At 44.5% G+C, this 23,766-nt stretch overlaps 3 protein-coding genes across 7 annotated transcripts; all 3 read right to left on the bottom strand.

Annotated features, from left to right (window-relative positions):
- Positions 1–14,020: 14,020 nt before the first annotated feature.
- Positions 14,021–16,908, bottom strand: dynll2a (dynein, light chain, LC8-type 2a). Its single transcript, XM_057049496.1, has 3 exons — positions 16,718–16,908; positions 16,139–16,301; positions 14,021–15,543 (listed from the first exon to the last, which is right to left on the bottom strand). The coding sequence occupies exons 2-3, from the start codon at positions 16,268–16,270 to the stop codon at positions 15,406–15,408; spliced, it is 270 nt and encodes an 89-aa protein (XP_056905476.1). The 5' UTR covers positions 16,271–16,301; positions 16,718–16,908; the 3' UTR covers positions 14,021–15,405.
- Positions 16,909–17,111: 203 nt separating this feature from the next.
- srsf1a (serine and arginine rich splicing factor 1a) lies at positions 17,112–20,259 on the bottom strand. Of its 5 annotated transcripts, none has more exons than XR_008952983.1 (5): positions 19,838–20,258; positions 19,142–19,320; positions 18,797–18,969; positions 17,904–18,015; positions 17,112–17,527 (listed from the first exon to the last, which is right to left on the bottom strand). XR_008952983.1 is itself a non-coding variant. In XM_057049494.1 (4 exons), the coding sequence occupies exons 1-4, from the start codon at positions 20,023–20,025 to the stop codon at positions 17,477–17,479; spliced, it is 591 nt and encodes a 196-aa protein (XP_056905474.1). In that variant the 5' UTR covers positions 20,026–20,259; the 3' UTR covers positions 17,112–17,476. The 5 variants fall into 5 exon arrangements, 3 of the variants coding, with proteins under 3 accessions (XP_056905474.1, XP_056905475.1, XP_056905473.1); XR_008952982.1 differs by having other exon boundaries at positions 17,904–18,629; XM_057049494.1 differs by lacking the exon at positions 17,904–18,015 and having other exon boundaries at positions 19,838–20,259.
- A 769-nt stretch (positions 20,260–21,028) lies between these two features.
- aldoca (aldolase C, fructose-bisphosphate, a) lies at positions 21,029–23,587 on the bottom strand. Its single transcript, XM_057049492.1, has 9 exons — positions 23,436–23,587; positions 23,083–23,222; positions 22,779–22,990; positions 22,614–22,668; positions 22,368–22,528; positions 22,216–22,299; positions 21,947–22,121; positions 21,675–21,874; positions 21,029–21,599 (listed from the first exon to the last, which is right to left on the bottom strand). The coding sequence occupies exons 2-9, from the start codon at positions 23,192–23,194 to the stop codon at positions 21,507–21,509; spliced, it is 1,092 nt and encodes a 363-aa protein (XP_056905472.1). The 5' UTR covers positions 23,195–23,222; positions 23,436–23,587; the 3' UTR covers positions 21,029–21,506.
- Positions 23,588–23,766: the final 179 nt, after the last annotated feature.

Raw genomic sequence — 23,766 nt, forward strand, 5'->3', positions numbered from 1 at the left:
ACTTTCATGGACCTTGGACTCATATGCCATAAAGAGTTTTAAAGTCAGACGAGCTGCGCACCGTGGATCAAACCCTGCAACAGCACCTTTACTCCCATTTCAGTGGTTTTTAGAGGTGTAGACTGGAAGTTTAACACTTATTTATTATTTAAATCGGTCTTATGTTTTGTCATTAGGCCAATTAAAGGGATAATCGCGTAGGTGTTAATGAGGCGCGGTTGTCCGTAATCTCATTAAATTCGCTGTTTGTCCTCGTAACGAATTCTTAATGTCATTATAGTTTAGAAAAAAAGCCATTTCATTTCTCACTTAAAACACGTAATGTTGTTTAACATCTCGTCTTCCTCCCACGTACCAGTTTCATGTTTCTTTTAAAATTAAAAAAAAAAACTAAGACATCACTTCAACAAGTGAATTTTCCAGTGTTTTCATCGTCTTTTTAAACACTTTCCCTCAGTGTTTCGGTCCTTTTCAACACCTTTAACAGCTCTATAAATTAACTCGGTGTAGTTTTTCTTCAGTATGGAAGCGGGATGAGATTAAAAAGACTTTGAAAAGATTTTATTTCACCTTTGTTTCATGAACGACCCAATTCATGACGCCGAGTTTGTGTTTGCGCTCTTTAAGCAAATCCCCAAGGATGACCTTGCAGGAGCAGAGGTGACTTTGAATATTAACCATATCTTTCTTAAAAAAAAATAAACAAAACTCAATGTCTGCTGGAGTAGCCTATTTGCTCAGTTGTCGTTATAAAATATATTTTATATATTTTTTATGGATTATTTTTTTCAATAAGGTAACCGAATTTTTTTATTTGTTCAGTAACATTATACTGTTTATGTGATTGAATAATATAAGGAAGCTCTATAGATGTGACTCTGGAGTAGATGCAAATTGAGACTAAAATTTACTAAATGTGTCAAAATGAGTCATTTTGAGTAATGAGTCATCAAAATGGGTAATTTACTCATGTTTCCTTCTTTTGAAAAGGTAAAACAAGTAACTGTGCCACACCCGTTGAGCCTAAAAGAGAACAAATCATGAAGGTTTTTTGATTTTTTTTTGACAGATTTTTTCTTCTCTGTTCGACGTCCAGCGTGTTGCACCTTTGTTTTGCTTGTGACAAAATCCCACCTCACTTGTAAAGTTTATGATATAACCGAACTTTCTTTCCCCTAAACACAACAGACCCAACAAATCTGTGAATCTGCACCTTTTACAACGAGATAGTCGGCCAATTATTGCACAGATAATCTGTCAGTGTAGTATCAATGTGGTTGATCATTCTTAGTAATGTGGATCACTCCAGGCTGATTAATAAACCCAATGCGCAGACAGCTCCTCTACGATGATCCACACAAGTTTCACAGCTAAACATTCATTTTATACAAAAACTCATTTATGGGTAGATAGTATCAAGTTGCATCAGGATTTAGTTATTGGGGTCTGATCATGCAATTAAAAGTGATCTTTTATAGTGATCCGTCTGACTGCGTCTCATCTCCAGCTTTTCCAAGTTTTCCACATTTACATTTGACCCGTTCCTTTGCTCCATTGTGTTCAGTTACGGGCTCTGCCTGTCTGGTGGAGTTAATAACTATGAGAAAACAGATAAATGAGGATGTGTCTGCTGTTCCCTCATCTCCACTGACAAGTTAATGACTCCAGCGTCTGGGATTAAAGTGCAGGAGGAACAGATTGATTTCTTTAATTGTGAACAAACACAGAAACGACGTGTTGCTGTCTGATACTAAACTCTTTCAGGTAGTCGTGAGGGACATGTGAGGAAGATGTGAGGAAGATTTTGGCTTCAAATGGGGAGAATTAATTGTAATGTAACATTTTTGTACACTCAGTTGAAAACTCATGCTCAAACTGCTATATTGATGCAGGTTAATGTAATAACACACATACATATAGACACCATTACCTTAACCCCCCACCCCTCCCTGTCACCTTTGGGTGAGAACATTCTTTTTTCTTTTAGGCAGTTTCGCACATCTCCATTTAAAATCTGTCAGCTATTAACAACAAATAAAAACAAGCAGCGAAAACAGTTTATCCAGGACAAAGACCATCACCACTGTTGTGAAACTGGCGTGTGCGCTGGGGCGCAGCGCAGGACACGCACTGGCCATCACACGCACATGGGTGACACGCGAGTTGGGCAACCTGTGCTCCATACATGCCCAGATCATTTTATTATAACAAACAGATCCAATTTAGGGAGGGAAAACCTGCTCTACACAGCACGTTTCTTAAAAGATAAGCCCCAACTGGCAACAACACTTGGGGTAGCCAACAAAACACGTGGATAAAAGTGTCCTAAATCTGTCCAAAATAATACAGTTGTGTAATATTTATCAAAATAGGTTTAAAGCTAATGTGTTGATGCTAAACAACACATAAATTGAGACTCTTCTGCATTGCAAATATCCAATATTTAAAGATTTCAGTGTATCATCAAATTGCAAAGGTTTATTGTTGTTTTAGAAGATCAAATCACCAATAAGATGATCACGGCAGTTAAAAAAACCCATTTCACTTCACTTCTTACTGCCTGATGTGACCTTGTTTAGGGGAATATGTCGGACAAATTTTGGTGCTTCATCATCAACTTCTCTGGAGCATCCACAGTTTACATAGGCTCCGCCCCCTTGGGTAAAGTTTAGAATCATTTCAACACTGATGTTTTATACATTACTCCCTATCTTATTTATGTGTTTTGCAGGCTTCTGACACACACACACACACACACACACACACACACACACACACACACACTGTTCACCAAGTTTGCTGCTGTCCCCGTCTCCGTTGGTCTGTTGTGACCTCTAGCTCTTCACCCCACACCCCTGTAAGGCGCACTGACCGGAACATTCAGAAAGCAGCTGGAATAAAACAGGGCAAGGGCTACATCGTTCGTGCGTGTGATTCAGGAACCGGCAGCCATGTTCCGTTCCACCGACTGAACTGGACCTTACCCCCGGCCTGAACCCTCCGACCGCTTATCTCCTTCCCTGAGAGACACGACATGACTCACCTGATCTGGCTGCTATGGAGACGCAGAAACACCTCCTTAAATGCAGGCACGGCTTTTTAAGTGTCTAATAATTTGCGTTTGAAACAAGTTGCACGTTGTGACCAACATCCAGGATTAAACAAAACCAGACAAAGACACTTAGGTTTAATTGGAGATACAAATTTAATCATTTATCCTTCAAGCATGAAGGCTAATCCAGTCTAAATGATACATTTAATACAGAAAACCATGCTGTCCATTAAGGAAATACCACTTACATTCTCTTAAACTCCTTCTTACCACTGAAATGTATCTATCACAGAAGGAATTCTTCAACATTATCTGTTTCTTCAAAACCTTCTCTCAGCCTGGGTGTGTGTTAGCACAGGTCAAGCTAGGCTACAGAAACTAGACTGGACCAGTACTGCCTTATTCTCTCTGTCCATTTGACAGCAGTCAGTCTTTAAGCTGCCTGATTGAATAGATTCACTAAATTAATTCTGTATGTTTTGTCAGGCGGTAAAGTCTCATTTGACTCATCGGGGTGGGGGCAGCAAGAATAATGATCTTGAAAATTTGACATGAAGCACCTTGAGGCCTCTCCGTTCCTTCAAAAGCTGAGCAATCATGCAAATCTGGTTCCGTGACAATCGCAGGTTGTCTTCCTGAAGGTTATCTGCGAGGAATCTGCCATTGATCAGACTTCTCCCACATGCGCTTTGATTGCGTCAGGTTCGGGTCATGTGACGGGAGAAACCGTTTCTGTTTGCAGCCGGGTGATACAAGAGGGGATAAGGAAGAGGAAAGTGATGGAAGACGGAGGCATCCATCCACTCCTCCCAATTCCTAAACATGACCCGCAGATGATCCTGAAGCCGGGAGAGATCGGGCGGCCTGCAGCGGCCGGGACTGTGCGGTGTGTGTCACATAGACACTGTTGGCTCTGTCAACATGCACTGAATCAGGGTGTGTGTTTCTGTTGAACTGAATCAGCCCATGACTTTAAAGCCTCTCAACAGTGTTTGCTCTCCATGCGTGAGGTGTGTGTGTGTGTGTGTGTGTGTGTGTGTGTGTGTGTGTGTGTGTGGTGTGTGTGTGTGTGTGTGTGTGTGGCCGCGGATTGAGCTTTTGCTCCTCTATTCTTTTGTCAGATCAGAGCAGCTTTGAGGTTTGGCTTTAAGTCAAGTCGTGGCAAATTGGTCGGAGCGCCAGCGATGTTTGATTTTGCCTTAATGCCGCTCTTGTGTTGCATACCTCTGCATATTTTATCCACCTCCATCAACAAAGCTACGCATCAAACAGCCAACACATTTGGGATTTTCCATCCAGCCGAGCCACAAAGGCTGAGACATGAGAGAAAAGGCTGTTGCAGTCTGTTCTTCAGAGCAGCGCGACCCTTCGCATTATAAAAGCGCTCGCCTCTGACCCTCCCACACGTTCCGGCCATCATTTCTCACTCAAGTCGTGTTAAGTTTGTCCAAATAAATCTGGGCTTTTGGACATAAAAGCAACAAGTCACTGTGAAGTCAAACTAGTTAAGGACTTGACCTGAAACAGTTTAAATGTGGGAGGGGGGAGGAGAAGGTACAAAATGAGATGCAGGAAATCAATAAAATGACCTACTCGGCTATATAAAATATATTTTGTGGCTGATCTGTGAGACACTGCTGAGTTGGTATTAAATCGGGTGTGTTTAATTCCATTTAATCAAAAATATTAACCTTTTCTCCCTATGGTCTCCATCTCTCATCATTCCAGATCCTCAAAAATCTCAAAATATACAGGGAAGAACTTGATTTTCAGTTCTTTTCATCATCTTTTCCTTTATGGCATATTTACACATGTCTCTAAATGTACAACTTAAGCATGTAAATATATTTGGTAACATTATGGAGCATAAATCTGTCTTGATGGGATTTGAGAGGCAGCCTCGTACGGCTGCTCAGTTACACGACCCTTAACTCTCCCTACTGACGGTGAATGAACAATCCCCGGGGCGTGCCGGCATTCTCGCAGGTCGGTCACTGTGCTGGTAAAAGCTCAGAACCTTCTGTACTCTCCTGCAGACGCAGAGCCAAGTCGGAACATTAAAGTCCAACATTATTGGGTCGGAGCTGCTGGAAAAACAAAAATGGGGCAATGAATGTAGAAAACTTGTGGGTAAAGCCAATATGGGCACACATAGGCACCAATGCCCCCGGTTCTGTACAGCAGTAACCTGTGGCCCAGCGGAACCACGGACCCTCACTGCTCGATGACCTTTATTAACGATCCACGCCTAGAAACTCTCTCCCTGAACGCGCCTGGCGAGTTGTGATGCAGTCAAACTGAACGGCACTTCTCAGATCAGCCGATCCAACTTTCCGCTCTTCTTTGGCCGCTCGGCTGTTTTATACAGGCGAGTGATCCCGCACAGCTCCCCCCCCTCAGCTGCTGCCGCCGCGTCGCTGCGCTGCTAGCTGCTCGTCAATATTGACTCAGGTATTGAAGCAACAGCCACTTTGTTAGCTTATTGTTGGAGGTTGCTATGACATCAGGCCAAAACAGAAAAAAAGGCTAATAATAATAAATATAATAATTTGTCAAAATGAACGCAATGATGGTGAGCTGTATGGATGTAAATCACTAGTTATTTAAGCTATTCTGCTCTGTGTTTATACTTTTGTCCATATGGACATTTGGACATAAGAACACAGATTTTGGTTACTCCATATATTTGATTACAGAAATATTTACTTTAGCTACGTCACGAGCTGAGTGGAGGTGAGTGGTTTTGGGAGGGTAAATGAGCCAAAAACAGCACACACGGGCACATTAATGCACGAAAAGAAGACAAACGCATCGACAGGACAAACACACGCCGTTTTCAAGGGTCGTCTAGATGCGCCGCCGTCGATGTCGGTCACCGTGGCAACCCGGGAGGTGACTTTTGTGGCTCATCGTCTTGACCAAGTCGTGGGTCCTCCTGAAAAGACAACTGTACCCAAAGACTGTGCAAATCGTGGCAACGACTGTTGAACTGGTCCGATTTGCATTGAGCGGCGATACTGGCCAACAGTTTCCTGGCAAATGCTTCATTTTTGCATATTTCTGTTGTGAAAGCATAGAAGCGCAGCACGCCGTCTACCTCTGGGTGAACTCGCCTCGTGAGCCGCCACGTAGGTGAGAGCGGCGCAGCTACTTACATTTTGCCTTTCCGAGCTGAACTCACTCTAAATTATTATTTGAGCGCTGCATTGTTCTGGCTCTACAGTGTGTACCGATAAAGTTTAAACACATACACGCAAACACTGAATCACCCCTGACCTTATTCTGTACAGACAAACTGTGCCATGTAAGGTGTGTCGCGGTGCAATAAATCACTTAAGAAGAGAACACGGGTGAATCAGATTCAGGCCCACAGGGAAGAGAAACGAAATATCTTTATTTGCAAATGAGACTGGAATGCAAGATATGAGACACTGTGTCCGAATTATCTCCAGAATATAGATCGATTGACCTAGCGGTGGTGCAGCTTGGCTAGAAGAGGCCTTGAAGAGACACGGCAATCAACCATCCACAAGTGTGAACGACTTTACACTGAAAATGTCATGAAACTGTATTTAAAGTAAAATGATGTGACAAAACAACCATTTTTAGCAAATAAAGGCCACATTTATTCACAAAAGAGCTAGTTCTAGGCCATGTTCTGTGTAAATAGACCAAAAGACAACGGAAAATTAGACATATTGTTTGAGACAAAAAAGATTGCTTTATCTGTTAACGTCCGGTTTTGTGCGACCATCTCTGTCCACCTGGCGTCTTTCTCTCATATTCGCTCGGCACTTTTACAGATTCCAAAGTAATTACCTGCATGGCTTCCTCTGCGATTAAATGGCAGGTTCACAGCCCCCTGATTAATGCAGAGGCACGCACACCTGCCATTAGTAGCCAGGAGGGGTGGAACGTTCTGAATGAACCCCTGCAGAACAAACACACTGCTGTCCACGGCTGCGTAACCTAAAACCACCCAGCGTGAGCAAAAATTAAACAATCCTACACTTTTATTTGGATCATATCCAGTTGTTTCCTTCTACTCTTCAGTGGTGGATATTTGACCTCAGACTTTCTCAAATGTCTGAGTTATTTCTTTTAGGCCTTACGGACAATGGCAACCACAAGCACGCGTGGCTGTGAGGAAGAGGATGAGCTAAACCGCGTCTTTAGCTCAATAACGACTTTAAACAGGCACGGGCCCTTAGCCATCGGTGCGAGTCGCTGAGCTCGTTCCACAATGTGTCTCAAGCGCCGTTGGGCAGTCTGCCTCAGCTGAGCGGGTGTGTTGAATTAGCCTTAGCAACCTTAGCCATAGCAACGAAACACTATAAAAGGGACGCAGGAAGTGATATAAACCTTGTGGAACATTAATAATGTTAAAGATTTGTTGCAAATCTCATCGGCTTGCTTATCGTTTCTACACAGCGATTCTGGTTTCCATTTCCTGAAAACACATGCAGAGTTGCGCCACCTACTGGCCGGGAGACTTGGTGCATTTACAAATTTACTCTTCATATTTGTCTGATTGATCTAAAATCATGGGCAAGAAGGTGAAGCGCTTTTGAAACCTACCACTAGGGGGAGTGGCTCGGCTTGTTCCTTCCATCAGGAGTTGCGGACAGTTAGGGTAAAATAAATTGTCACCTATTCTTCATAGCTAAATAAGAATTCAGAGTGGGGTTATTTTCTTTTTTTTATTATTTCTCAAAGATGCACTTCAACAATTTCACCCCAAAAAATAGAAAATAGAAATAGAAATAGAAAAATATCCAATTAAAGAGTCTTTCCGCATTCTAAAACCACCAGGACTCGTCTCACCCTTTCTGTCAGAAAGTTATTTTAGCCATAAACGCGCAACAGTGTGACAGTAGCAACAATGACCTTTAGTGTCAAGATTATTTTTTCTGTCAGCAATTTATTTGCTTGGTCTGACAGATGCAGTAGCAGGTTATCTGTCCAAGTCTATGAGCTCTTTTTATTTCTTTTTTTGTTAACAGTTAATGTATAACCGAGCGTGCGAGGAATCAGCACATTTCCTTCTACCTCATACAGGGATCGATGTCGGTGCAGCTTCACTCGGGGGAGCTAAATGGGATCATTGTCACAGCGCTGACGGATACAGTCACACATTCTGTCTGGATCTGCGTGGACTCAAAACACAAAAACATTCATACTTTAGTAAAATATAAATATAGAATATAAAGGCAAAACACTTAGGTCAGGGTTAAACTCAGGAAAGGCCGATGTGTGTCTGAGTTTCTACTTTTGTGGGAGTCAAGATTTTCCCACGTTACAAGGTTTGAACATGTGGGAGGCATAAATTTATCGTTAATTATAGAAAGAAGGATTAAGGATAAAGGTTTAAACTAGACTTCGTGGATGGAAAGTCAATGGAAAGGTCCAGTAATTCACTAGCAAAATGAAAGACGTTTTAGAGAAGTGGGGACATTTGGGCTGGTCCTCATAGGGTTGTTGAAGGGTTCAGACTAGGTTTAAGGTTATGCTTGAATTGGGTTTAGGTCGAAGTCATGATAAGGGGCTGGAACACATATTAAGTCCTTACAATGATAGAGGATGTTTGGGTGTGTGTGCCTGTACTGGTACATGTTCTGTATTGAGTGCCAAATTGTGCATTCTACTAGCAAAGTGAGGACATTTCTGGGAAGCAAGGACATTGAGGTGGTTCTCACAAGTTGGAAAGACTGAGGGTTAACTTGGTAGAAGGTTGAGGATAAAATCGGTTTGGGTCAGGAAGTTGGGGTAGAGAACGTCCTTACAAAGAACGCAAAGCTTCCCCGTCGATGATCTGATCACAAATCTTTTTGTTTTCCACGTTTTTAACTGCAAATATGAACTTTGATCGAACGGCTCGTTAAAATCACCTAAAAAAGCAAAAAAAAAAAACAAGAACGATTCTGGACACCTGATGCGGAAGCCAAGTTATTTATTATTTCATGAGTAGAGCAAAGAGCTTCGCAGGCGGTCATCCGTGGCATCCCCCGGCTCGCCCCGCCGTTGCTAACGTACCAGCTGCGTTTCATCAGAACGCGTCCCAGTTCCAGCCAACAGGAACGTCTCAGCACTGTTTCACAACAGTTCTGCCATTTTCTTTTCAGACTGATATTCTAACACACGTAGTAAATCTAACATTATGGCCAATTCTCATCCTCTGGGGACCACGAATGAGGCCTGGACACACTGATCAGCTGAGCCACGCCGTCGCTAACAGGTTAAATAAAAGAGTATATTTAATTTAATAGAGGTCACGGAAAGGTCGAAAACAATCTATCTTGCGTGACACATTTTAGCTTTAATTATGTTTTAGCCTACAACAGATACCAAAAGAGCTCCAAAAGCCTTTTTTTAAAATATAAACCATCGCCCTTCACCCCCCCGCCACGCCGCCACTGGACTCTGGACTGCTCTCTACGCTCCTCTGCTCATCCCTAAAATTAATTCATCCGCACATCTCTGTCCCTCAAACACCACATTAACCCCGACCGGAGGCATCCTGTTTGGAAAAAAATGTCCCTTTCTGGCCCCGCTGTGAAACATCAGGTTGACCTTTCCACCTCGGCCCTTCTTCGCTGCTCCTTTCCCACCCTTCGTACAGGCTCCAACAGAAGCTGGTGGGGACGCCGCGGAGGCCGGCCAGAGCGGGCAGGATTGTAAGTCCGCCTCGGCGCGTTGGAAGCTTTTCCAGTCTTTAATGAAGACCCCTCGCTGAGTTGACCCGTGGGTTGCGGCCGTGCGTCTGTGAGGAAGACTCATTTTGAAGGTCGCGCTACACTGGCTGCTTTCTGGAGGACAGAGAAACTGTAATTGGGGGCCATTAGCTGTTGCCTGAGACCAGTCATGCGGGGTCAGTGGGTAGATTGAGTCACGGTGAGTGCACAGTCCCACTGCCAGTATTAGTGTCCCCTACCTGCGTGACTTCTCCACCCCTGACTGCCCTGACCACCCCCCTCCCCCCACCCCAAACACATGAGACCCCCTGGAGTGGCCCCACACACACATCGACCATCTTCTTCTTTTGTTTTTGCATTGTTTTCCTGTTAAAACCAGCAATATTTGATATCAATTAAAAATACTTTTTTTACTAAACAGAGGTGGAATATCAAATCAAGTTGTTGTTGCTGTGCGTCTCTTTCACACTTTTAATTTATCTATAAAAGTTTAACCCTTGATTCTGAGGCCATCCTGCAGATTTCAGTTTAATCTAAACTCTAACAAGACGAAGCTGCTCGAGCTACAGGGAGACTCATTAGGATTGTCGTGGACTCGGGGAGCAATAGTGAACAAAATTAAGAAGGAATAAACAAAATAAGCCCAACTTATCTGCTATAACCAGCACCGATTGGCTAAAACCAAAAAGATTCAGTTGAACAGTTCTGGAGCCTCCCAAAGCTGATAAAGGTAGAATTATTTGCTTTTTTTTCTATCTACGCGTGCTTACGTTATACACCCCAGTGGCGCAGGAGTCCCCCTGTACCCGCTCAGAGTTTCACAGCTCGGCTCATAAACAGTTGCCCTCCTTTATTGCCCTATTGCCCAACATCACATGCCTTCAGTGGTGGGATATAATCTGAGATAAGGTACGAAAGTACCGAAACTAGTCTCTCGCTCTCTTCATCCTCCTTCCTGGTGCGGCTCCCTCAGGTAAACGCACAGGTGAAACACTCTCTGGGGCGAAGCCATGAGTGAAACCTGAGACGGCTCCTCTGAAACGTATCAAAGAAAGCCCGAATTGTTGAGATGCCCTTATTGCATGTATAAGTTTTATAAATCATGGCTTCACGATAAGCTGATTACCTTATCCTTGACAGCAGCGTATAGCGAGGGCAGTAAAGGTGCAGGATTACAAGGTGATGGTCCATAAAGGGTTGGGCTCAGATAAGGACGTTTGTGGCAGCGAGTCTGGTGACTTTAGGTCAACACGTTTTTTCCCCCTCTCTGACCAACGGGACGACTCCAGACACAGACAGGTGCCATCGGATTTATTCAGTTTAAGAACCCAGAGGCTGAGTTTGGCAGGAAGCAGCGTTCTAAGGGTGTTGCCAGTGGTGAGCGCGGAGAAGGTCATAAAAATACTGCGGCCCATGAAAGCCAGTCGTTCCGACCTTTGACCTGTGGCGCACTTAGTCATGCAGAATGTTTGCAAAGATCTGATGACTCTAAAACGGCACATTATGTACCCATAAGTGTGTGGGTCTTCCATCCTGTCATTGAAGGGATCACAATAAAATGTCCCCTGGTTGATGAGCGTCTCTGTTACCACCGTGAGAGCGATACTCGGGGCGGGCTGGAGGTGACCGCTCCTGTTTGGCTTCCATAGTTGCGCTCCATTCCAAGGAAACCATTAGAACAAACGGCTCTCGAGTGCAGCAAAGCAGACTGTTTATGAAGCAAATCACCTCTGAGCGCCCTATCCAAGGACAAAAGCTCGGCCCGTCTGCGTGCAAACTCTCAAAGTCAGGACAACGTGGATGAATCCAAGGTTTTCTTCAAAGTCTCACCTATTCTAATAAGTAACTATTAATGGTCCATGTAGCTTCCTTTTACAGAAAGGAAATTCTTCAAAACTTTATTACACGTTATTAATCAGGAACAGGAAGTGATTTAACCGTTGATGTCAGGATTTTGCAGTAGTAATAACACTATAACAAGCAGTTGCAGTGTTAAAATCAACTGAACTCTACAATGGGACATTTATATTTTTATGGCCAATGAGATTTAAAAAAGGACTCTGAGATGAACTGTGATTGTAAAACTGGGAGTGAGAGGAGTTTCTTTGTGGTTTAATCACACCCAGAGCAGCGCCGAAATCAGGCGTTTTGGGGAGAAATGCTGCCATCTCGTGGCGGATAACACAAGCGACTACACGATCAAACCGCTACACTAAACCAAAGAAACAACACTTTTGTGTTTGCTAGCATGTTTCTGAACTCAAAGATGTTAGACTTTTTCTGTGGACTCAAACCCCCTATTTCTGTCACATATTGTTAACAAGACTACCTAAGTCTGTTAGCAAGCACTTCCTTTGCTGAGATAATCCATGCACCTCACAGGAGTGGCATACCACACCAACCAACACAGGAAAATTCCATTTATTATGGGCAGCCTGAGACACACCTGTGCAATAATAATCAGTATCTTGATGTGCCATCTTGACATGCCACACCTGAGGTGGAGGAACAATCTCAGCAAAGGAGAAGTGCTCACTAACAGACTTTGACAGACTCCTAAACAATATTTGACTGAAATAGGTCTTCCGTGTACACAGAAATCTTCACAAGTTCAGCTCACGAAAAAGTGGGGAAAAAGGCAAAAGAGTTGGGTTCATATTTTTGTTCAGATTTAAGTGAGGGAGCAGATAACAATCTGTGTCATCGCCATTACCCTTTTATCCTTAGAAGCGCTGCTAGAGAGTCCAAGCATGTAAATCCAGAATAACTCTATATTTACCTTTTAAGCTGCAAATAACTTGTAAACTGAGCGTTTACCACAGATTCTGTAGTCTCTGCAGACAATGACGTCTTCAGCCTACTCGTGATGTCATTCGTGCCCCAGCGTCCAGTTCTTTTGCATATTCATGTGACATTTTCCCAAAACGATCACGCTTCATATTTGGAGTCTGAGTCATTTTTATTTCTCCCCGCGTCAATTCCGCCCACCGCTCATCTCACAGCATCAGCACAGCACAAAACCCTCATCACATCATGCCTGTTACACTTTGACCACAAGCCTGAAGCGAGTTTTGTTTGCTGCAGTGATCCATTGGATGTGACAGCAAACTGGAGAGGGAGCGAGAGCGTGTGTAGAACTCTGCAGCTCCCTCTCAGGCCCATGCAAAGATCTGGATTTGAATACCTGCGGCTGTTGCTTTCAATGTGGTGGAGCGTTTTTCTCTGGACGCATTCTGACCATGAATGAGAGCTCAGCGTGGGCTGGATGAAAGAGGCCACAGCATACGAGAGGAGCAGGCAGGAGCAGACACATGCAGCCATCAGCACGGCCGTGAACCAGAAGCATCAGGCAGCACTACATCCTTCATTATTCCTCTTTAGGTACAGAAAGCTGCCAGAATAGTCGTGCGCTGAAGGGAAATCAGCTCCAGCTATGCCAGGTGAATCCACAGGGCATCTTATTCTGCCCAGTTTGACCTCCAGACTGTTTTTAAGGGGTCACTGGTGGCTCGGCCTTCAACCTTTAAACAAACAGGCATCTGCTTAAACCAGCGGTGGCACAGAAAAACCTTTAATTCATCCTTTTGCTCTGATTCAGACACAGAATCTCTATTTTTGGTGCAACCGCATTTGTAAAAGCTGGTGTCGCAAAGGTGAAAATAAACAAATCGTTTCTGACGATGCTTGATTTTCTTCCTGGAGGACCAACAATCTCTGAAAGCAAATAAAAGGGTCGACTCCAAACTGGATTATAATCAAGGCTGAAGTGCAAATTCTCAAAAGCAGCAAATTCTCACATCTCTGGGGAGATGTTCTTATTTTATCACCAGTTTGCACATAATAGTCCGTCTATCTATTCATCTTCTTGACGATTTCCCTCCATTCAAGTCATTACATTTCTAAAAATAAGTTTAAGCAGCCTATAAAAAATTCTGAATCACGACTTTGATTATTAATACGTCAGCAATTCTGGTAAGGGTGCCGTCTGGTGCTAAACTAAATAAAATATTTTAGTTATTTTCAATAAAAAGATTTAAAATGCAGTTTAATTCCAGCTCTCATGCCAAGGTTAGTTAGCGTGCCCGCTAGGTGAAGCGTTCTGTGTATTCACCCACTCTGGTTCACAATCATTCCCAAATTAAATTACTTGCTAAATTAAGCTTTACAAGAACAAATGATCGTGAATTCACTGTACAGCATCAAAGATGATCTTTGTTTTCACATTTAACTGTCACACCATAAACCGACGTTTCACAAAACAAAAGAGGCCACAGTGTAATAAGTCAACAATTAGTTTATTTAATTTATGGTTTTGGTTTCGCAGCAACCTACCAGATGATTCTAATGAAGTGCAGCCGGTTACAGTTGAGAGCGATGACAGGCACACGCTTTGTGCAAATTTACCAGCGTTGGAACGACTCCTACAGTTACACAGCAGAAATACATGCCAGAGGAGAACAATGCTAAAAAAATCCGTTTACACCGACGACAGGAAGACCTCCCGCAAACACGTGTATCCAAGCGAACACTTGAGAGATGCACATTTGGCCCACTGCTGGATTAAGGGAACAACCGAGTAAACATTCAGCTTATATAGCGAGAAATGTGCGGCGGCGGCTTCCAACGCGGTGGACTTGATCCCTCCCATCTGCACGCCTTAACACACCAAACAAAAAGTTTAAACTAGCCGACAAGACAAAACTAAAATCTCTAATGCGGCATTCAATAAAAGCGATCCCCTCGGTGTCCCAGCACTGCAGAAAAAAACCCACCGTCAACACAACTGGAAAATGGCTGCAACAGATGTTTCCAACAGGGGTGCAAGGGTTTTTTTTTTTGTTTGTTTCTTTTGGTGCAGAAACTGATATCTACATACGCAAACTCAGAATAACGGGATCTTCTTTGCCTCAGACAACAGCTAAGCAAACAGCGGTTAATATCCATGCAGAAACACCGAATAAGAAGTCCACACACCCAGCAGACGAGTTGAGATGCTTTAGTAACCGGCGCCGTTGCCCCCGACAGGCTAAGGTCTGCGTCTTTGAGCTCCACCTGCTTCCCCCCCGTCCCTCACAGTGACAATTTAAACTAAACGGCTCGGGAGAAATTATTTGCACTTGCCTGTGGTTGTTCCGGAATGTCAAGTGTGGTGACACCTGCCCCCCCTCCCACAGCCGACCGTGGGCACTATCTGTGCGTGAAGGTTTTGGGTTGGCACCTGCAGGTAACGTTCCCCTTGAAAGTGGCGCGAAAAATGCACAATTTTTATGAGGGGTTGTTAAACTGGTGCTCACACTATTTATTTTTTTTAAACCATCTAATCCAACACTCGGAGTTTGGTGTGAAGGAAAGCCGATGCACGACTACATTCTACAGCTTTCCTTTATTTATACAATCAAGGGCCATGTTAATGTCTCGTACAACTGAATTTAAAGGCAAAACAAGGGGGGGGAAAGAAAGGTTTAGTTGCATTAACATGGCAACTACTGAAAAGTAAACTTACTGTAACATACATATTAAATAGTGTAGAGTCCATGCAAATGTGCACGGGTTTGCATCGTTATGGTATGTTATTAGTGTATGGGACACATCAGCCACCAGTGCATTTCTGATTTAAATTTAGGGAGGAAAAAAAACCCTCAATGCTCCTAAGAACAATTTTCAGCCTGATTTGAAGAGCAGGATGGCCACCTGGCCCAGGTAGAAGTAAATGAAATGCTTCGTCTCGTGGGTCACGTAGCTGCCGAAGTTCCTCCCGACGATGCAGTGCCAGGTGGGATTGTACTTCTTGTCAAACTCCTGAAAAACACACAATAAAGGAAATCCAGGACCAAAGGGTTTAATATTCCAGTCACACCTGGCACTAACGGCATTCTCACTTAAACATCTAAATACCAAACAAAACTGGTTTAAGCTTCACTCGCCTGTAAAACACACCTTTAGTTTAAAATGTAACCCCAAATTTTGGTCTTGCTCACTCACGTGGCAACATTTGGATAACTGGGGCCTTCCAACAAGATTGGACTAACTTATTGATCCTGGTAGCTTCGACATTAGCATGTAGCTAACTCAGCTGCACCAAGTGCACGTGATAAAAGCTGCATACAAACCCAAGAGAAAAGCCTCCTGCCCTTTGACCTCAAGAGATCAAACAGGAAGCAACTGTCAAAACAATGGATTTAATATCAGCTCGTGAGAAACTGGTGAATAACATCAGTGGGGGCAGTGAGTGACCTACAGTCATTTAAAAAAATCCCAGGTATGGCCCTGGTCACAGGGGCCTCCTCTCCAAAAATAGAGCAGAGAGTATAAAAACCCGAGAGGCAGCGAGGGGAACAATGATGTCAGCCCGGCTCGGGTGCATCCGTGCACGGGTGCATCCGTGCAGCCTCACCTTCTTGATGAAGGCTGCGATGTCCTTCTCGATGTTGTACTTCTCCATGGCCTGGGTGGCACAGTCCACCGCGTCCTGCTGCATGTCCTCGGACATGTCCGCGTTCTTAATCACGGCTTTCCTGTCAGTCATGGTTGCGAGAGGACGACGATGACGACGATGCCTGCCGAGGAGGAGGAGGAGGAGGAGAAGGAGGAAGAAGGAGAAGAAACGTTCACGCGCAGGACCGCACTGAAAATGAACGCCGCACGTGGTGACGGGGACGAATTAGGCCGGTCCGGATCACCGAGCACGGGTTCTAGAACTTAACCACGACCAGAACTTGATGCTTTGGTTTCATAACTGCAGCACCTGAACGCCGCACGGATTAGCGGCGCAACTTGATCCAGGTGGGGTTAAATTACAACCCCTGGAGAGGGGGTGTGGGTGGGTGGGAGACCCCCTCCTTCCCTCCCCCTCTGACCCACCATAAATGTGGAATAAAAAGTCACACGACAGGTGAATTTCAGCGCTCGAGCGGGCTGATCTTGAAATCGAGGCGAACAGCGAGGCATGCACGGCTGCTCCCATCCCTCTCACCTGGTCTTCTAAGCGCTCCTTTCCTGCTCGCTCGCGCGGTTCGGAACCAGCAGGGGACGTGTGAGAGTTCGGGGACGCTGCGTCTAATTGCTTTTTAAAAAGATTTCCACAATAAGCATGGAGGCTGGTTAGCGCTGCTCCCTGCCTGCTGCTCCGACGGCCCCCCCGCCCCTCGGCTGCATGCCGAACTCTGCCATTGGCCGAGCCGCAGCCGTTTTCTTCAGCTCCTCTCTGCCGGCATCTTATTTCATCCCACAATGCATCATTCACGGTGCTCTCTGCCACACGGCGAAATCGGATTTTCATCCCCCGAAAGCATGGCTTTTATTCATATTGTTATTGAAATAGATGAGAGATTCAAAGGGGGGTTAAAAAAAACCATCAAAACAATAGATCCGTATTTGAAAATGTTTTATTGAAAATGCTGAGAGAAAAAAAGAGATTAAGCAGAGCAAAACATAGTACTCCCAAACAAAACTCATTTCCCCAAACACCCCAATTTTAATTACCAGGCATCTACGAATCCATCCTTTGATCCAACTTCCTGGTCCTCTGTTTCGATTTCTTGTAAAATAAAAGCCATTACCACTGAAAAAAAATTTGAATAGGTAGGGGCGCCTAATAAAAAGAGGGGAAAAAATGTTGCTCTGGGACTTCCGATAATTAGTTCTGAATTCAAATCTCATTTGAATCCTGGAAAAAAAAACTGATCCCGTTCCGAGCATCCATCCTTGCCTATCCCTTCCCTAATCGATCCACTCATCCAGCTCCAAGGATTGGGATCCACTGAGCCACTCCTCCAATCAAAACCTTGAAATACCAGGAAGAAAATCAGAGGCAGACTGTTAGAATAAAATGTCAAGATTTTTGGGCCTAGTTTCCATTTTGAGCACTCAAAAAAGAAAAAGAAACAACAACTTGAGCACAAAACTATTCACGCCCTGAAGTTTAAACATGTCAGCAAGTGATGGCATTTAAGCCGAGGAGGATCTTTGTTCAAAGATTGACTTAATAGTTGACATCAAAATGTTACACGCACATCACAGCACAACCTAGGACTAATCTGTCACAAGCCAGGGTAGCAGAGTAAAAATTGGATAATTACAGCACAAATGGCCTTGTTTATTATGACATGCATGATATGGAAACCTATCAAAGCGTTCGATTTATGGAATATGAAGCGTACCATTGCCTCGACCTGATTGCTCCTCATATAGATGTCCTATCCTGACCATACAAATGAAATGTGCTCCACAATGGTTTTATTCCAAATCACTTTAATCCTTCGCTTCAGGTGTCTAAAGGAAGACACAAGGGTAAAATACAGTTAAGCACTGGGCTCCTCGTCCGAACGACCCACACTTATCCAATGGGTAGCTATTAAAAAAATAAGGACAACTAAACTGTCAATACTTGCAAAAACATTGAGTGTGGGCTGAAGCAACTCAACATTTTTGAAGTTCAACACAGCACATTTTCCCTCATTGCGAAAAATGGAGACAGAAAGAAGGGGGGAGAGGAAGAAAAGGAGGACAGAGGGGAGGGGAAGGGGCAGGGTACATCTACATACCGAGTTCATCCACATGGACATCAGGACATGAAATGTAAAAATTTAAAGAAAATAAAAATCAATTGGTGACATCTGGGGGAAACTTATGAGAGGTAAAAACCAGGAAGGTATACATCAGGGGCAAAACATCAGCAGTGGAAAGGTTTAGGAACGAGAGCGAGAGCGGCTGTGACGAGGTGAGTAGCGGGGAGATCCTCTGCCGCGGCCACGGGAATTGCTGCGACTGCGGCTGGCACTGCGACTCCGGCTCCTGCTCCGGCTGCCACGGCTTCGGGAGCGTGATCTTCCGTAACTTGGGCTGCGTGGACCGTCTAATTTCACCTGAATGTAAGCGGTCTCTCCCTGGCAGAAACAAGAGAACTTGACATTGAAAAGACAACATCCCTACGGACAGAGCAAAGATGGCAAAAAGGGCCAGGTGTGCGTCAAACAACGATCGTTTCCTCACGTACTTACCTACAACCAAGCAAAGAAAACAATATCCCTGACAATCAAATCGCTACACATACCTCATGCGAGCGGAATTTGGTGTTGTCCAGCTTTCGAACAGCATAGGTCATGTCTTCTTTGCGCACAAACTCTACAACTCCAGTCCCATCCCTGTAGACGTCGGCGTAGCAAACGTCGCCGGCTTCACGCATGTGGTCCTTCAGATCTTGCCAGCTGCCGCTCTGTGGGAGCCCTGACGCACGAAAAATCACCATATCAAACACTACACGTTGCAGATCAGCGTTTGCCATTTCCCTCCAACACAGAATCTCTTATGGTTGAGCCAAGAAAAATCTGTTAAACTTACAAACATGCATCGTTTTGGTATCTCAAATAATGTGCAGTAGTGAAAAAGTGATGTTTACCTGACACAAGGACCCTGTACTCTGAGCGTCTGGATGGGGGTCCGTATCTGCCTCTCGGCGCCCCTCCGATGCCACCAAAGCCGCCTCTGGAGCCCCTGCCGCTCCGAGGAAACTCCACTCGCAGTCTGTAGCCGTCGTAGTCGTAGCCATCACGCCCGTAGACTGCATCATCTGCATCCCTGAATCCAGAAACCATGTTTCAGCTTCACAGAGTGGGGAAGGGGGGGAGCCAAACGTAGCGGGAACACAGCCGACCACCGTCGGCCATGTTGGCGGCTACATTCAAGGGGTTCAGAATGCTAATCCGGTTCGGTGCAAAACTGGATACGGTTTCTAGAATTGTGGACGTGCGGATGCATTTTCGTGTTAAAACCATTTTACAGATCGTGCAACGAAATCCACCATTCAGCGCACGGAGCCAACTTCACGTCTTGCATTATAAGCGAGACAAGGTGAATCTGGTGCAAACGTGAGCATAAAGGCGCACTGACAAAATCAAAACGCCAGGCACGAACCAATAAATGTGGCGTTAATAGGCAAACACAGGCGTGAGTTTAAAAAAGAAAGCACATTTCAGCGATTAAAAGCGGTATTAAGGGAGGGAAAAGTCCCCGATTAAGCTCCAAACGCACCGTTGGTTAGCTACACAAAAGGGCTACCGGGGCCTAGCATGCTATACGCTAGCTTGGTACTTACCTGGGATCTTCAAATTCGATGAAGGCAAACGGTGGTCCTCCTCTCCGATTCTTGAGGTCGATATCTCGAATGGTTCCGTATTTGTAGAAAACGTCTTCAACATCTTTTGTGCGAATGTCTGGAGGGAGGTTTCCCACATAAATTCGGCAGTCGTTGTTCCCTGCGGGACCACGCACAACACCCGACATTGCTGCTAACGTTTGTAGCCCGTTCGTTACAATGCTGTCAAAGCGTCGCTAAGGGCAAGAACCGATATAGTAAAGCGAGCAACGGTAAGATTATCCTGCGATCGCAGTCCGACACTTGATCGTGGCGCAATAAACAATTAAATTGGCGCCGTTTCGCAGAAATGTGCAATATAGTCAGGTGGCACACACAATACCCTCCGCTCCGAGTTGTCAGTCAATGCATTACCGGAAACACGTTGGCCAGAGTTGACGCGTCCGCCAAATAAAATAGTCCCAAATGCCGGACAATGTCAATCATTTGTCAACCAAAGAAAAGCTGCTTAAAATTTGGAAATGTTCTGTCAGAGGGTCTTTGATCATAAAGCAAACTATGTTTACAGATACAACAAGTTCTGACTTTACAATATTTGATTTGATTTATCCTTTCTAGCATTTATATTGAGTTTATGAACACGCCAACCATTTTTAGATTTTAATCAAATAAATGGACTAGTGAACAACAAGATGAGAGTTAAACTATTTAAATACATTCTGACTATATTGCTTATATTCTGTAGTACTAATAAAATGCATGATTAATTGACCAATTCCATAGTCTCAATGTAATGTTTTATTTCTTTTTTGAAACCTGTTTAACAAAGGAAACATCTTTTCCTGTGTGAATACAAAAACAAGAGGTACCACTAACTTAGAACTTGTATTCATCTACTAGAACTGCTTTTAATTGCTGATCATTGGGCTGTTTTTAACTCCAGGTCAAATCTGGGTGTGAGATGACATGAGATATTAATCCCATCAGAAAGCAGGAAAGAAAATTTAACAAAAAAATTACAGTTAATTTAATTTCAATTAAATATGTCCCAAATATCTTATTGCCGATACTTAATACATTTTTCTATCTATCTATCTATCTAGGACTTTATTTTGAAAGTAATATTTGTAAAATATTTGAACTCAATTTTCTCGGGTGACGTCAAAAAAAAGGAAAAAAAATCCACAGCAGTTGTCAGGCGGCGTTTTATTGTGCTTATTTCCAGCTCTGTCTTTCAGAACACTTTTCACACAACACATCAATACTTCATCTGTACTGCAGAGGCACATCAACTCAAACTGAATCTATTGTGTAACTATTTTTGCTTCTTAACCAACCTAAGCTGCAAAAAGAAGCCTGAGAGCTCCTCAGATGAACTGAATTTATCTTTGTCGCTATATCAACTAAAATATTTCTGGGGATTAAAGGTCATAAGTGTGAGCCTAAATGTATGGCGCTAAAGCTTTAACTGCAAACAACTAAGACCTCATTTTAATCCCAATACCTCTAAATCTGTGCATGCACTGACACGCAAAAGGCCGTGATCTGATTGTCCACATTTGCCACTAAACGACACTTCTGCCTGTTGTCGTGTAACATCGGTGAGGTGAGTTCTGGGAATGCCTAATAATTAGCCGTTGTTGTGGTAGTGGCGCCTGATTGTAGCTGTTCAGTATGCGTGGCGGGAACCATAGTTGTGCAGGCCAACATCACCGCAGTCATCGCCGCTGGAGTACTTCCCCTGACAGGCCAGACTGTTTGCCTGTGTTCAGAGAGCATATTTAACATCAGTGGTGGAAGGACGCCATCGCTGCTGTGGAAAACCAGTCAGGCCTACCTCGGCTCTCTTGACGAACTGCTCAGCAGCTGCCTTCTCGTTCTCCTTATGTCCTCTCCAGGCTCTGAGGGCGGACGCCTGCAGGGCACGGCCAAAGGAGAACGTCAGGACCCAGGGTGTGGCCAGAGGGCAGTTGTTGATGGCGTTGAGGTGGATCGATGCCTCCTCTTCGCTCTGACCTCCTGAGAGGAAAGCTATCCCTGCAGGTCACAGAAACCTCCTCGTTTTATTACAGAAAAGTTAACGGATGAAATAATCGCAGTCCGCCTTACCGCTGACCGCCGGGGGGACGGTACGTCGCAAGGCGGTGACAGTTGCCATCGCGACTTCCTCTGGGCTGTACTTGATGGAGCAGCTGTGTCCAGCAGTGACCATGTTGGGTTTGAGGAGAGTACCTTCCAGATACACGTGGTGGTCTGACATAGCTTTGTAGACCGCAGCCAAGACCTGCAAAAGAAAAAAAAGTTTCCTTTTCATTCTGCCCATTCAGTCCCATAATCATCATCATCATCATCATCATCATCAGAATGAGCAAACCCACCTTCTCTGTCACGTATTGACCGCGTTTCAGGTCATGATCTCCATCAGGTAAAATCTCGGGTTCTATGATGGGCACGATGCCATGCTGGCCAAGAGAGGAGAACATTGTCAGGACAGCGGGGGGACGCACAAAGAACTTTAACGGCTTCTCACCTGCTGACAGATGCTGCAGTAGCGTGCAAGAACATTTGCATTCGCCATGATGGCCAGTCTAGAGGGATTGGTGTCGCTGATTTTAAGCACGCAACGCCACTTTGCGAAGGAAGCTCCGTCCTTTTTATACTGCGCACAACGCTCTGATAATCCATCCAGCCCTATGGAAGACGTTTGAAAAATGACCACACGGCTGTAGATAGAGGGCATCAGTAGTAAGAGCGCAGCAAAGCTGATGACCCTGACCCTGTGTGGTAGTTTCTCCTGCAGTTCCTGCCAGGGGGACAACACCTTTGTCTACCTGAGGTGGGGGAAACATGGGTGGGCATTATCATCAACATAGCAGAGTCCGAATGATGGACACATTGACTTGTATTTGACCTCAAAATGAAAGATACCAGTTGATCTGACCTTGATTCCCACCAGGACGTCACGGTCTCTGATCATTTTGACAAAGGATACGCCGTTGTCGGAGTACTGGTACAGCGTCTCATGGAAGAAGATAACTCCTCCAAGGCAGCTGTTGATCCGGTCGTCTGCGCTGATGAGGATCTGCCGGAACTGTCTGCGGTTCTCCTCAGTGTTCTCCACTCCCACCTGGGCCAGACGCTTCCCCATGCTGCCTGTGGTGAGCACATGATCGGGCTCATTAGCATCCAGCAGGGGCTGCTTAGGAATGGATGGCCAGAGCAGAGATGGTAGGTGTGTTACAGACCAACAGACTCGTCTGCAGCCAGGATGCCCTTCCCTGGAGAAACTATACGGAGAGCCGTCTCGTGGAGCTCCCTCTTCTGCGCCTCGGAGAGCGTGGGGACCTGGTGTGTCATGCTGACGGTCCAACAGCCCTTTGACAAACTGTTGATGATTTATTTACACTGAGAAATATGCTCTTTTTTTATTGTTTCTTAAAAAATGCAGCAGGTATCAAAGGTTTAACTTCCACCATCAGAGAGAATCCTCCAATATTTTACAAAATAATAGCAAATAACTTAAAAAAAAGGCTATATTTTTAAGAAGACACTAAAGAGTAGCGAGCAGCAGCAGCAAAAAGATCTTTAAGGTTTTTACCTGTCAGTGGGTGAAATCAAAAGCGTCTCCTCCACTGATTCGATGATCAGTGGCAGAGACTCTTGGTCCGCTCTCGTTTGTACCAACTCCAGTGCATCACGTCATAAGTCACGCCCCTGGGCGGAGGTGTGTACACCCACCTTTGCTCCATAAAATTCAGAAGATTTTGGATGAATCACTGTTCTACTTCAATATCTTGTCTCACCCTCTTTCACGTCGATGACAGTTTATTTATTGTCATATCTCAGTGAATAAAGTTTGGAGTCTCTAAAGCTGAGGTGTTGGTGTGGACAGGTTGTGTATGCCCATAAATGTCTTCATTTTTACAAGT

Source organism: Takifugu flavidus, chromosome 12 (genome assembly GCF_003711565.1).
Source record: "Takifugu flavidus isolate HTHZ2018 chromosome 12, ASM371156v2, whole genome shotgun sequence".
Taxonomy (NCBI): Eukaryota; Metazoa; Chordata; class Actinopteri; order Tetraodontiformes; family Tetraodontidae; genus Takifugu; species Takifugu flavidus.

Coding starts and splice junctions, on each gene's coding strand:
- dynll2a (XM_057049496.1), bottom strand. CDS start 16,270: ATGACTGACAGGAAAGCCGTGATTAAGAACGCGGACATGTCCGAGGAC. Junction 15,544..16,138: donor TCGCAGCCTTCATCAAGAAG/GTGAGGCTGCAC, acceptor TGTGTTTTTCAG/GAGTTTGACAAGAAGTACAA.
- srsf1a (XM_057049493.1), bottom strand. CDS start 20,025: ATGTCGGGTGTTGTGCGTGGTCCCGCAGGGAACAACGACTGCCGAATT. Junction 18,970..19,141: donor GTACAGGGTCCTTGTGTCAG/GTAAACATCACT, acceptor TTCGTGCGTCAG/GGCTCCCACAGAGCGGCAGC. Junction 18,630..18,796: donor CCAAATTCCGCTCGCATGAG/GTATGTGTAGCG, acceptor TGTTTCTGCCAG/GGAGAGACCGCTTACATTCA.
- aldoca (XM_057049492.1), bottom strand. CDS start 23,194: ATGACACACCAGGTCCCCACGCTCTCCGAGGCGCAGAAGAGGGAGCTC. Junction 22,300..22,367: donor ACTGCAGCATCTGTCAGCAG/GTGAGAAGCCGT, acceptor TCTCTTGGCCAG/CATGGCATCGTGCCCATCAT. Junction 21,875..21,946: donor CGTCCCCCCGGCGGTCAGCG/GTAAGGCGGACT, acceptor TGTGACCTGCAG/GGATAGCTTTCCTCTCAGGA.